Source organism: Bos indicus, chromosome X (genome assembly GCF_029378745.1).
Source record: "Bos indicus isolate NIAB-ARS_2022 breed Sahiwal x Tharparkar chromosome X, NIAB-ARS_B.indTharparkar_mat_pri_1.0, whole genome shotgun sequence".
NCBI classification, from domain to species: domain Eukaryota; kingdom Metazoa; phylum Chordata; class Mammalia; order Artiodactyla; family Bovidae; genus Bos; species Bos indicus.
The window spans coordinates 132864890-132877820 of NC_091789.1; the positions used below are offsets into that span (position 1 = coordinate 132864890).

The window sequence follows — 12931 nt, forward strand, 5'->3', positions numbered from 1 at the left end:
CACTGGACCACAGGAAAGTCACCAACATTTTTAAAGGATGGAGAGAAGTCATTTTTGAGAATTGAGTGAGAGCAGGAGCATTAATCAGGATAGTTGATGCTGCTGCTAAGTCACTTCAGTTGTGTCCCACTCTGTGCAACCCCATAGACGGCAGCCCACCAGGCCCCGCCGTCCCTGGGATTCTCCAGGCAAGAACACTGGAGTGGGTTGCCATTTCTTTCTCCTCCAATGTGTGAAAGTGAAGTTGCTCAGTCATATCCGACTCCTAGCGACCCCATGGACTGCAGCCCACCAGGCTCCTCCATCCATAGGATTTTCCAGGCAAGAGTACTGGAGTGGGGTGCCATTGCCTTCTCCGATAGTTGATGCTACCTGCTGTAATAAAATTAAAAAAAAATCAGTGATTAATGTAGTAGTTATTCTTATTCATTTGTGTCGCAAGCTGGTGCAAGTGGGACAGCTCTCGTCAGTAGGTGCCCCCCAGTCGGTGACTCAGGAATCCAGGCAACTTCTATCTTGTGATACTGCTGTCTTAAAACGTGGCCTCTGGAGTCATCATGGAGAGGAAAGATTGAGAGGGATGAACACACCAGAAATTTTGTGGCCAGGCCTTGAAGTGATGTATATCACTTTGGCCCATGTGTCAGAGCCTAGTCACCTGGCTCAAGCAGACTGCAAGAGCCACTGGAATATGTCGCTGTCCTATGTGCCCAGGAAAATGAAATGAGATGGTGAGTTTGGGGTCCCCCTAAGACCAACTCTGAGACCAGGATATAGGTACTGATCATTTAGGCAAGAAGTGATCTTAGGACCCAAAAAGGAGAGTAGAAGTGAGGCAGAAGCCAATACAGATTATGGTGATGAACGTATTCTGGTCACCTCCAGCTCAGACCTACTGGGGACTACTAGGAGACCACATAAAATTAGCCCCAAGTTATTCCAGCTGAGTGGTGAGCCCGTTGAGCTGTTTATCCATCAGCTTCTGTCCTTCTTGGTTGAAGGCTGCTCCCTAGGAAATTAACTCTCTGGCATTTCTGGCAAGCAGGCCAGCATGCTCCAGTTACCAGAGAAAGTCCTCAGGCAGAGAGTACATGTGCTCGCACATGACGCCAGCAGTGTGTACTGAACGGTGAGTGCTGAAGGCATGTGAGAGGGACATCAACAGCATCTGCTACGGGGAGCACCCACCCGTAGCTTCTGAGCTCTCTTTGCCACTCAGATCATTCTGATAGAAGAGCTCCTGGGAGGCCAGAATACACCCTGAGGCTATGGCTCTGGGGTGAGTCCTAGAAATGCATCTTTAATGAGCTCTCCAGGGGGGATCAAGGCTGCCCATTTATAGGTGAGCATCTGGGGCTATCTCCCAGTCTCTTCTCCATCTTCCTGCATCACTTCTCTAGCGAACCACTAGTGAGACTACCCTCCGTGGTCACCACTGGCCTGTCCCTTCAAATCTCATTGTCTCCTCCAGTCCTCAACTTAGTCATTTGATAAATCTTTTTATTTCCTTCTTTAAACACTCTTCTTCCTTCTGGGACCACCCCTCCCCACTCTTCTAGTACCTCCCCTGCTTTCGTGGGTGCTTTCTCTGGCCCTGATACCCAGAGCAGCTGACTCCCACAATTGTTCCTGATCACCACACCCAGATTTTGAAAAGAAACCAGAAATGGTAAGTGAATTTGTTGGCAGTGGCTCTCTGAAGCCACATGTTGCAAAGTATTTTGAGGTTCTATGTTCAATTAACTATGACTGCCATGGGTATTGACATAGGGAGCAGCAGCCGGAGTTCAGCTCTGCTGTGGATCTTTCTCAAGCTTCTATTTTACATGATCTGCCTTAACAATCTCCTCTACTCCCAAGGCATATAACCATCATCTCTCTATGTTGGGTGGGCCAAAAAGTTTGTTTGGGTTTCTCTGTAGGATCATATGGAAAAACCTGAAGGAACTTTTTGGGCAATCCAATACATACCACCTAAATATGTATTTCTATTCATGACCTCTCTCAGGAGTTCCAAAGCCATATTTCAAACCCTTTGGAGGACATACATACTTGATATTTATTTTCTAGTTACAACATCTTTCATCTGCATTCTCCATGTCACATGATGGCTTTACTGTCTTTCAAGACACCTCGGCTTAAAACGTTAGCAGCGTCTTTACTCTTTTAATATTTCTTCATCACTTTTCCCTATCATTTACCAGGGTGTGCAACAGATTGTATTAGAATTAGTTGTTTACTCTCTGTCTACCCCAACACACTGTGGGTTAATGGAACAAAATAATCAGTTCCCTGCTGGTCTAGAGGTTAGGACTCAATGCTTCCACTGCTGGGACCTGGGACCATTGATCTTGCTAAGATTCTGAAATCTACACGGAGTGGCCAAAAAAAAAAAAAGAACCAGATTTGCACCTTCAGCTTCCAAAGCTGTTTCTTATACAAAGTAGAGTTTAAGTTCCTGAGAATGTATTACGCATTTACATATATATAATACATGTATATATATTTAATGTATTAACTATGAATATGTGCGTGTGTTGCTCCTTCTCTTTACCCCTTCCACCCTTCCCACCCAATGTCTCTAGTCAGTCACCAAGCTCTAGCCAGTGGATCACTCCACAGAGACATCTACGTATGCCAGCTCCGTTTCTAGACTAAATGTTGGGCTGACCAAAAAGTTTGTTCGAGTTTTTCCGTAACATCCCACTGAAAAAACCCGAATGAACTTTTGGCCAACCCAGCGTCTGCCATGCTCGTGGTCCCCTGGAAAATGGACACTGAGGAAGAGCTACCAATGCAGGAAGTTTATTAGGAACAACACCTGGGGAGGAGCGAGGTTAGCAGAATTGGGGAGAGGGAGGACTTGGGCTGAAATACAGTCATAATAAAAGCCTCAGCTTTTAGGAAGCTCGAGAGCCAGGATGGCCCGTATAAATCACCCCTCCACACACACACACACACACACCATAGATTAATCATTGGATGTAGGCTGTCATAAAGAACAAGTGTGATTTGGGGCAGGGAGCTCTCCTCGTGTGAGTGCAAGGCCCCAAAGGAGAATTGACTGAGATCCATCAGCACCAGCACTTCCTGCTGCTGGGCTGACATGTGCCCAAGTCCTGAAGTGGGAGTCTCAGAAGTGCACCCCAACATTCATGCAACTGCTGTGCCTCATTTGTACCCACATATCTTCTTGTGCCCCTCACTACAGGCATTGCTAAGCCATGTCACTGCCCCCAACCTCTTTTTCCAATCCATCATTGCCCTGCCACCCAGGCTAATTTTTCACAAGCCAATCTGATATGGTCAAGAATCAAGAGATATATATGTTCAAGAGTCAACACAGCTTACTTCGCAGTATGTACAAATCCCTCTGTGTAGCTGGGGGGGGGGGGAGTATATATGTAGGTAGTATGTGTTTTACACATGTATACACACAAAAAAATCTCTCTGGGAAAATCCATAGAGACAGAAGGTAGATTAGTGGTTGCTAGGGGTTGGGGAGGAGAAATGGGGAGTGATTGCTCATGAGTATGGAAGTTTCTTTGGGGGTTGGGGGGAGTGATGAAAATGTTCTGGAATTAGTGGTGATATTTGTACAACCTTGTGAATATCCTAAAATGCACTGAATTGTACACTGTAAAATGGTAAATTTTATAGTATGTGAATTCTATCTCATTTTGTAAAAAAGTATTTCAGAGTTGACATATTAAAGTGATAGCAGTGATTATATTTGGTTTGTGTCTTTCATGTTGGACTGGCTTTTCAGATTTTTCTGTAAGTGAACATATTTTTAAATATTAATTTAGGGAGGATAACAATTCTCACTTCAAAGTTATTCCAGTGCTTTAAGACCTTTGAAACTTCATCCTTCTGGGTGGAGTGAAGGCCAAACTCCTTGCAAAGTAGTCCAGGCCCTTACAGAGCTGTCCCGAACCTGCTTTGACAAATGCTCATCTTCCCTTCCCCCAAGACTTTCCACCCCTGTCTTCAGCCACTCTCTTCATTTCCCGAATGTGCCCTGGGCTTCCTGTCCCAGAGTCTTTGTTCCCTGCCACTCACCACCCACCCCCTTCTTCGTCTCCTTTCCCACCCAGCCCTACCTGCAGAAATACTTTCAGGGCCAGATCAAATCTCACTTCCCCCAAAGCTGCAATTGAAATGACTCTCTCTTTCTCGCTCTGCTACCACTTTGTTTGGCATCTGTTTCTCTAGCATTTATCACAGGCAGCCATTTTATGTAGTCGTGTATTTTTCGTTAAGCTGACTTACCTTTGATTCCTCTCCTATATATATATATATATATATATATATATATATATCTCACATGGAATAGACAGTAAAACTCTACTTAATTTGGGGGTTAGCATTTTTAAATGCAAATCCACATCTATTCACTTGCTCAGTAAGTAAGGAGTGCTTACTGATAGCATCCTGTGTGTCAGACGGTAGTACCCAAGTCACAAAATGTCCTTGCTCTCATGGAACTTACTTTTTTATTTTTTTAATGTATGACATATATAGAATGTGCATGAATCTTAAGTATACACCTTAATGACCTTTTACATATGTACATATCCATGTACTCACCACCCACATCAAGATATAGAATATTTCCAGTACCTCAGGCTCCCTCCCAGGCAGTATCCTCCTGCCCAAAGGTAATCATTATTCCCACTCCTACTATGATAGATTGGTTGTGCCTGTTCATGAAAGTCATAGAAATGGAATCATATGATATGTTCTTTTCTGTGCCTTGCTTTGTTTTTTTATCCCAGTTTCTAGGAAATCCATCCACGCGCTATGTATAGCAGCAGTTCGTTCTTCACATTGCTGTGTAGTATTCCACTGTAGAATATTCTGTTAAATATTTCACAATTTACTTATCTATTCTCCTATTGATGGACATTGGGTTTGATCCCAGTTTGGGGCTACTATGAATAAAACTGTGATAAACATTCTTGTATGTGGCTTTTCATGGACATTAGCATTCATTCCTCTTGGAATTACCCCTAGGAATGCAATTGTTGGGGCTTAGGTGGCTTTGGTACATACTACCCAACAGCCTTCCCAAAAGGGTTGTGCCAACTTGCACTCTCACAAAAAACATAGGAAAACCAACATAGAAGGAAAACATCTGAGAGTGAAAGAAGTGACTGACATTGAGAGTTAAGATCAGATGATGAAGCTGCATTAGATTTGGTAGCAGGCAAGGCATCTCTGACAAGGTGAAATTTAGCCTGAGACCTAAGTGACAAGAAGTCTGTCATCTGCATGTCAGGGAAAGAGCAGTACAGGCCTAGAGAGAGCAAAAGGCCCTTAGGCAGGAAGAGGAGTGGAGAGGAAACCAATGGCCTTGGAGTGAGTCGGGAAGTGAGACACGGAAGGGAAGGAAAGGAAAGGCTGCAGATGAAGGGTATGTTGTTAAGCCAGCTGCCACAATAGATGACTAGAGCTTAATTCTATGGGCAAGCTATGGGAAAGGTATAAAATACACGCTTCCAGATTACCCCACCCTAGAGCTGAGAGAACTCAGGTATTTATGTTCCAGCTGCCGTAGTCATTGGTTGCAGATTGCTGCTGGGATGTTGAGCATGGAGGTAGATGTTCACTTCCCAGTGCTCTGACCTGGAAATTGACCTTCTGCGATTCTGGAAGAAAGCCCTTGGGTACAGGTTGCAGATACCAGCAGACAGAACCCACTAAACTGGACAGTGTCAGGGCAGGAGTGTACTGACAGTTTTGCTATGTTTTCTTTTTTTTTTTTAAGATTTTTTTAAATTTTATTTTATTTAACTTTACAACATTGTATTGGTTTTGTCATATATCAAAATGAATCTGCCACAGGTATATGTATAATATCATATATGAAATGAGTTGCCAGTCCAGGTTCGATGCACAATACTGGATGCTATGTTTTCTTATGTTAATTTTACCTGTCTTCTATTTTAACACTTAGTCACACAGACACATATCTAATAGAGGTTATTTCCTTCCATAACTGAGAGTCAACGTCTTCCTCTTTGTCTAGGCTTTTAACTTCATCCTTTTGTCACTGTTCTCCTTGACCCTCGACTCCACAGCCGGCTCCTTGATTTCACCCTTCTCCATCACTCTAAACATCCTCAGTCATTTGACCAACTTTTTTCCTGTGGCTAGCCTTTCTAACGGAGAAGGCAATGGCACCCCACTCCAGTACTCTTGCCTGGAAAATCCCATGGACGGAGGAGCCTGGTAGGCAGCAGTCCATGGGGTCATGAAGAGTCAGACACGACTGAGTGACTTCACTTTCACTTTTCACTTTCATGCATTGGAGAAGGAGATGGCAACCCACTCCAGTGTTCTTGCCTGGAGAATCCCAGGGACGGCAGAACCTGGTGGGCTGCCGTCTATGGGATTGCACAGAGTCGGACATGACTGAAGTGACTTAGCGGCGGTAGCCTCTCTAAATCATGTCTATCATTTACTTTTGCTTTTGTGGGTTCCCATTCCTTAGGTATTCCTCATAGCATAGTGTCTTACCAATAATAGACTCAGTGTATGCATGCAGAATGACTGTTGGAGTGGTATACATAACTGTGCTGATTTGCAAAGACTTCAGATTTGTGTTAGATCTCAGTTTGATTCTTGCTACTCCCTGCAATCCTCCCAAGCCTTAAGTACTTCCTGGATGTTCCTCTAACAACTAAAGTCTCACTTTCCTTATCAGTTATCTGTTGCTGCATAATGCTGTGCAACGAAATACCCTGAATCAAAGTCTTTAAACAGTAAGTATTTATGGAGTTCATAGATATGTCAGTTTACAATTTAGACTTGACAGTGCTTCTGGTCACAACTGGACTCACTCAGCGGTCTTGCAGTCAGCTGCCGCTCAGGTGATCTAGGATAACCTAGTCAGTTGCAATGACTAGGGCAACTCAGCTCTGTTCTTCATGTCACATTTTCCAGCAGCATAATTGGGGCATATTCTCATGGCAAACAGAAGAAGAGGAAGCAAATGAAAACACTGAAGGTCTCTTGAGACCTAAATTTGGAACTGGTATAGCATCACATCCACCACATTTTATTGGCTAAAAGCTACAAGATCAACCTAGATTCCAGGGAGAGAAAACAGACTCTCACTCTTTAGTGACAGAAACTCCATGGTCACATGGTAAAGGAGGTGGCTATAGAAAGAAGTGAAGAATCAAGGTCATTAATGAAATCTGCCGTATTTTACTATGTGCTTTTTTTTTTTTTTTTTTACTATGTGCCTTTTGACTTAGAAGGTTGAGTGTATATTCCCTTCCCTTTTCAGTTCAAAGTTTCTGTGTATTAAAACCTCCCAATAAATAGAGCCAGCAGTACTTTTTTGGTTCGAATGATTCAATATTGCTTCAGTTCTCCATTTTTATATGTGTAGACATCAAACAAAGAACTATGGAAAGTGTGATTTGGGTCATGACTATCCTGACAGATTTTAACAGGATTTCTAGTCACCAACTAAAAGCCGAGCTGGAAAAGAAGTTAGATAAAAATCACCCACAATCTTAGAGTTCATTTTCTAATGGAGAGAGAGATGCTTTTCCTACATCTGATGTCCTCATTGAAAGAGAGGCAGTGCAGGAAAGTGCTTAAATTATGTGTCATTTATGAAAGGGAACAAAGGAGCTGCCACTATCACAGCTGTTGCCATGGCCTTATCATATTAAATCAGGGTAGAGGAGGATACTGCATCGGCTTTTCAAATGGGGTGTCTCCTCATAAGACATCTCTGCCAGTGACATCAGCAGGAGCACCAAGTACAGAGTGTCCAGTGGAGAATGTGTACAAAATATCCAAGACAGCGGTGATGCTGTGAATCAAACAGTCCTGCTGTGCCCCGCTCAACACTATTTCTGTCCTGTGTGAGGTGTGTGTCTTGAATTTGATTTACTATCTTTACCGCCATTCACTCACTGTGTAGCATGTGGCTGCAGTAAAGGACTCCAGCTAAGACCAAGACCTGGAAATCCACTGCAGTGCAATGAAAGCATGACAATTAGAAACAGATAAAAACTGTAGAGAGGGAGAAGGAGGTGAAGACAACCCATTCCTGATTTCCTGCTTAGAGAGAAGGGACAATGCAGAATGGTGATTAAGAAGCTAGGTTTCCGAGACAGTCTCAGATTTGAGTCCAGGCTCTGCCCTTGTTCACTGCGTTACTTCAGGCAAGTCTCTTATCCTCTTGATGCCTCCATTTCTTTCCCTGCACAATGGGGCTGCTGTGGTTTCAAAGTCTCGAAGGTTTAATGGAGGGGAAAGATCCAGAGATAAAGCACTTCACAAGGTGCCTGGCACAAAGTAAGCACTCCATAAATGGGATCTAGCCATGTTTTAACTGCTAGGTACTTGGAATATTATCCAATCCAATCCCCTTATTCAGAAGATGAAAAACAGAGTCACGGAGATGCTAAAGAATCTTCTTGAAATGGGGTAGGAGGTGGGAGGGAGGTTCAAAAGGGAGGGGACATATTTATACTTATGGCTGATTCGTGTTGTTGTATGGCAGAAACCAACACAATATTGTAATTATCATCCAATTAAAAAACAAAGAATCTTCCTTGGTTACAGAACACAGTCAAGGCTGAAACCCCAGAATGTGCTGATTCCCATGCCCCCCTTACCTTCCACTAGCACACCCAGCTGGGGCCTTCCTACCCTTTTCCACAAAGTGGGGCTTCAATAAATAGCTGCGAGTTTTCCCCTTTCCCCTGATAGCCGCATCTCAGGCACAGGAAACTCTGAATGGTATGGAATTTTCTAACGTGGCACTCACCGCCTGCTCACTTTAATCTGCTGCAAGTGTCTCTGGGAAATAAAATATTGGCAGGTTTGTCCAACAGCTGCTCAGCCTAGAGACCACAGCTTATTTTGATCCATTTATGTTAACTCATCTGTCTTAAGCTCTTTGTTAGTGACTCACCGCATACTGCTACCAAAAATATACACCAAAATCCAAGAATCATTCATATGAAGGGCAAACCTCTTCCTTAAAATACCACATTTCTACCGTCTTGTCTTTATGAAGTTTTTCCTTCCTCCCACCTCCACATCACATTTTCTTTTTTCTTGCTTCTCCATCTTTGATTGCTTTCAGTGACATGGAAGCTGCAGGCTGTGGTCAGAATTCTAGAATGGACATCCGAGGGCTTGGTTCTGGTACTGGCATTCTTTAGCTGCAAAAACCTAGCAAGTCACAATCAGTATGAGACTCCGTTTCCTTATCTGTAGTACAGGAGAGTTACATCAGCTTTACAGCTCCCATCGGCACAATTGCCAAAAACTTCCTTATTATTTTTTCCTTCAAAGATTCTAGGCTTTGAACGATTTTCATCTGCTTTGTAAATTGCCTTTTAAAATAACATTAATATTCCCCATTTTCCATTAATTGCAGGTATAAACAACCAAAGAAATATATATTAGAATCAACAAACAACAATAAATAGGAAGTAAAACATCTTGGATTAAATTGAGCCTATTAAGATGACTGCTGCTTCAGGTACCATTGCCAGACTTATCACAGGAAAATAAGCCATCTTTGTTAGACTTAGTGAAATATTGAAAATAGTTCATATATTATGTCATATACTTAAAAATAGACAGATGTGGGAAGATACACCCCAACTTCAAGATGATGCTAATTCCAAGGAGGAGGAAGGGGAAGGAGATGGGAAGAGAGTCTTCAAGTGCATCTATAACATTTCATTTATCAGGATCAGAAGCAAATACAGAAAATTTTTGATGTGTTAAATCTGAATAGTATATAAAGACTGTCAGCTAATATTCATTTTTTTATCTTTGAAATGCTTCAAAATTAAATATATTAAATAAGTTTATCAATGGAAACTCTTATGCATGACTGGTGGAAATATTAACTGATGTAACCACCTTGGAAAAGCTTGGCAGTTTCTTAGAAAGTGAAGTCTACACTTACCATATGACCCAGTAATTCCCCTCCTGTGTCTAGACCCAAGATGAATGAATACATACATTGACCAAAAGACAGGCACAAGAATGTTTTTAACAACTTTATTCATTATAGCCAAAAATAGGAAGCAGCCCAAATAACCATCAATAAATAAGTGGATAAATGATAGCATGGTCATACAATGGAATGCTTAACAATAATAACAAGAGAACTTCTTTCATCCCATAATGTGGATAAGTCTTTAAAAAAAATACATATTGAACAAAAGAAGTCAGACAAAAAGAATTCAGACTGCTCGATTCAATTTACATGAAGTTCTAAACCAGGCAAAATGAATCCATAGTGATAGAAATAAGAAGGTTGGTTGCTGATTGTGGGAGGAGAGTGCCTAGAAAGAGGCATAGGGAAATTTCTGGGATGAGGGGCATATCTTATGGAAATATCTGGGTTTGAGGAAATATCTTGATTGAAATGGTGCTTATATGGGTCTTTGCATCTGCAAAACAAAATTCTTCAAATTGTACATGTAAGATCTGTACATTTTGCTGTATATGAATTTTACCTCAAAAAAAATGAATTTTACCTCAGCGTGAAAAAGAAATACCTAAAGATTATAGTCATTATCTTCATGGGTTCCCAGGAGCTCTAGGGACCTCAGAAGAGGAACCAGTCTCAGCTGAGGCACTCCTGCAGCCATTTCCCTCTCTGAACAGTATAGGATTTTGCCTTCTTTACTGCTGTCTCCTTTCCTTCCAAACGAAGTCTGTCTCTGAGGTTGGCTTTCAAAGGCGATGTGGTGTTGTGGAAAGAATACGGACTTTAGAAATAGCTGGAACCCTGGGTTTGAGCCTCTGCCCCATGATTCACTGGCTGTGTGACTCTGGGCAAGGAAGTGACCTCCCTGTTTTTGTTTTTGTTTTGTTTTTTTCCTTAACTGTATGCAGAAGAGTATGAAGCCTACTCCCCAGGGTTATTTGGAAGATTACATTAGATCACACCAGCCAAAGTGTATTTCACACAGCCAGGCTCAGCACAGATGCTCCATACACTCTGATTTTCTTTTCTTCCTTCCTTTACTTTTTATAGACCCTCCACAGAACGGAAGTTTCATATCTCCTCCATCATCACACTTCAAATCCTAAGGATACAGGGAGTCGCCTCCTTGTTGCTTGTCAGGCACGATGAACAAAAGTGCCACCCTAATGTCCTGCAAATTGGCCACTGCCCTGGCCTCTGTGATTTCAAGGGTCTTGCTCTGACCCTCCCCCAGCCACACCCGCTCCTAGAGGGCAGAGTCAGTGGGGTCCAGGGGCTGTCCCCATCAAGAGCCTGTGCCCCATCTAGATCATATTCTGGGTATCAAGGACCCCAGGTTATGCTGCCCAAGTGGCCAAGAGCTGGCTTCCAGTGCCAGAATGGGCCCCTGATCTGGTTCATCTTCCCACGAGCAGACTGTCATGAGTGTGCACATCTCTAGTTCCAAGGAGCCGTCAGAGGGCAGCTGGTTAGGGGGGTCTGTGGACAGAACTTGGCCATACAATCAGGGATGCCCACTCACAGGGTGCAACAGCCCACATGGCGATGGGAGGATCCCAGGATGGGAAGATAAAGGGGATTGACCTCTGGCTAGTATCAGATGCCAGAGGCTGGCTCACCCCGTACCACCAGATTCCTGTGTAGAACCCTGAGGAGTCCAGGAATGCTAAATCTAGACCTGTCCTTCCTGGCCAATATTGACATATATTGGTCAAGTTTGGATAATAGGATATGTTTTACAACTTTTAATGTTGAGACATACATTTCATGGGCCTCGACTTGCACTCTTGCCCTGGGCTTCACAAATTTTAGGGACAGTCCTGCCAAGCATGTTCACCTCTCCAAGCCTTCTGTTCTTATGCCTGGAACATCCTTCTCCCAGATATCTGCTTGGCTTCTTCCCTCATTTCCTTCACGTTCTCCCTCCCATTCTCGCCTGCCTTCCCTTTTCTGACCATCATGTTTAAAATAGCTTCCCCACTCTCATGACTCCATACCCTTGCTATGATTTTTTGTGTTACAATTTCATATTTGAGGGTCTAACTCCTCCATTAGAGAAAATATAAGCTCCAAGCCATCAGAGATTTTTCTGTCTTGTACACTACTATATTCACAGTCCCTAGAACAGCACCTGGCACCTAGGAAGGGGTTAGCAAGGTATTCGTTGAAATAATGCAGGAGTGAGTTGGTGAATGAATTTCAGTTTATGCCTTACTCTCTGTTCTAGCCCTAATATTTTACAACATAAAAACCAAAACAAAACCAAAAAAAAAAAACTTTTTAAAATAGGCCAACTTACTTGCTTTTCAGATTTATTTCAGTTTTAATAAAACATGCTGAGCACAAACCCCCGTTCTTCCAGTGCTCTTGCTCTATTTTTACCATTACGTCTGCTCTTAGTACAGAAACCTCTGTCGCCTTGACCTCTCCTACTTTGTTTTCATCTATCAGCCCTCAACTGTCTCCATTTCCTTCCTTCTTCTGTCTACAACTCGTGGCACATCACTTCAACCATTCTTTTGCCAGTACCCTCAAGAATCTTGCCCTTTTGTCTGGCAAAACCCTAACTCTGGATCAAATCAAGGACCTTCTTCATCTCTACACTTTAGCTACATCAGAGGACAATATATTAACAGGGATAGGGAAATGATCTAAAAATATAGGCATTTCTTTCCTGGCCCAAACTCTTGCCTACCATCTATTGCACATTCTTTACATGGCTAAAATTAAATATGCAAACCTTCCATGGCATTTAATTAGCAATCTGTCAGAAAGCAAATGCTGCTCTACTTTCATTCACAAATTTTAGTTTAATTACATTCCATACCCTTTTCCAACCCAAGATGGTTGGGTTCAAATCTATGGTTAAAAAAAAAAATCTAAGGTAAATGTTACATCACTTTTGAAAAGCTCCAAACTCACACAATCAACACATGTTCCTTCCTT

The 12931-nt window shown here is 42.5% G+C and overlaps 1 protein-coding gene across 2 annotated transcripts in view; it reads left to right on the forward strand.

Moving 5' to 3' along the window:
• The first annotated feature begins 1363 nt into the window (after positions 1–1363).
• The window catches only part of RPS6KA3 (ribosomal protein S6 kinase A3), a 159357-nt gene continuing 147789 nt past the window's right edge, over positions 1364–12931 (forward strand). For both annotated transcript variants that reach the window (XM_070784985.1, XM_070784982.1), the window contains exon 1: positions 1364–1669. Coding sequence is in view for 1 of the 2 variants with exons in the window: in XM_070784982.1 (XP_070641083.1) it covers positions 1667–1669 (3 nt within the window). In the remaining variant the exon portion in view is untranslated. The remainder of the gene's footprint in view (positions 1670–12931) is intronic.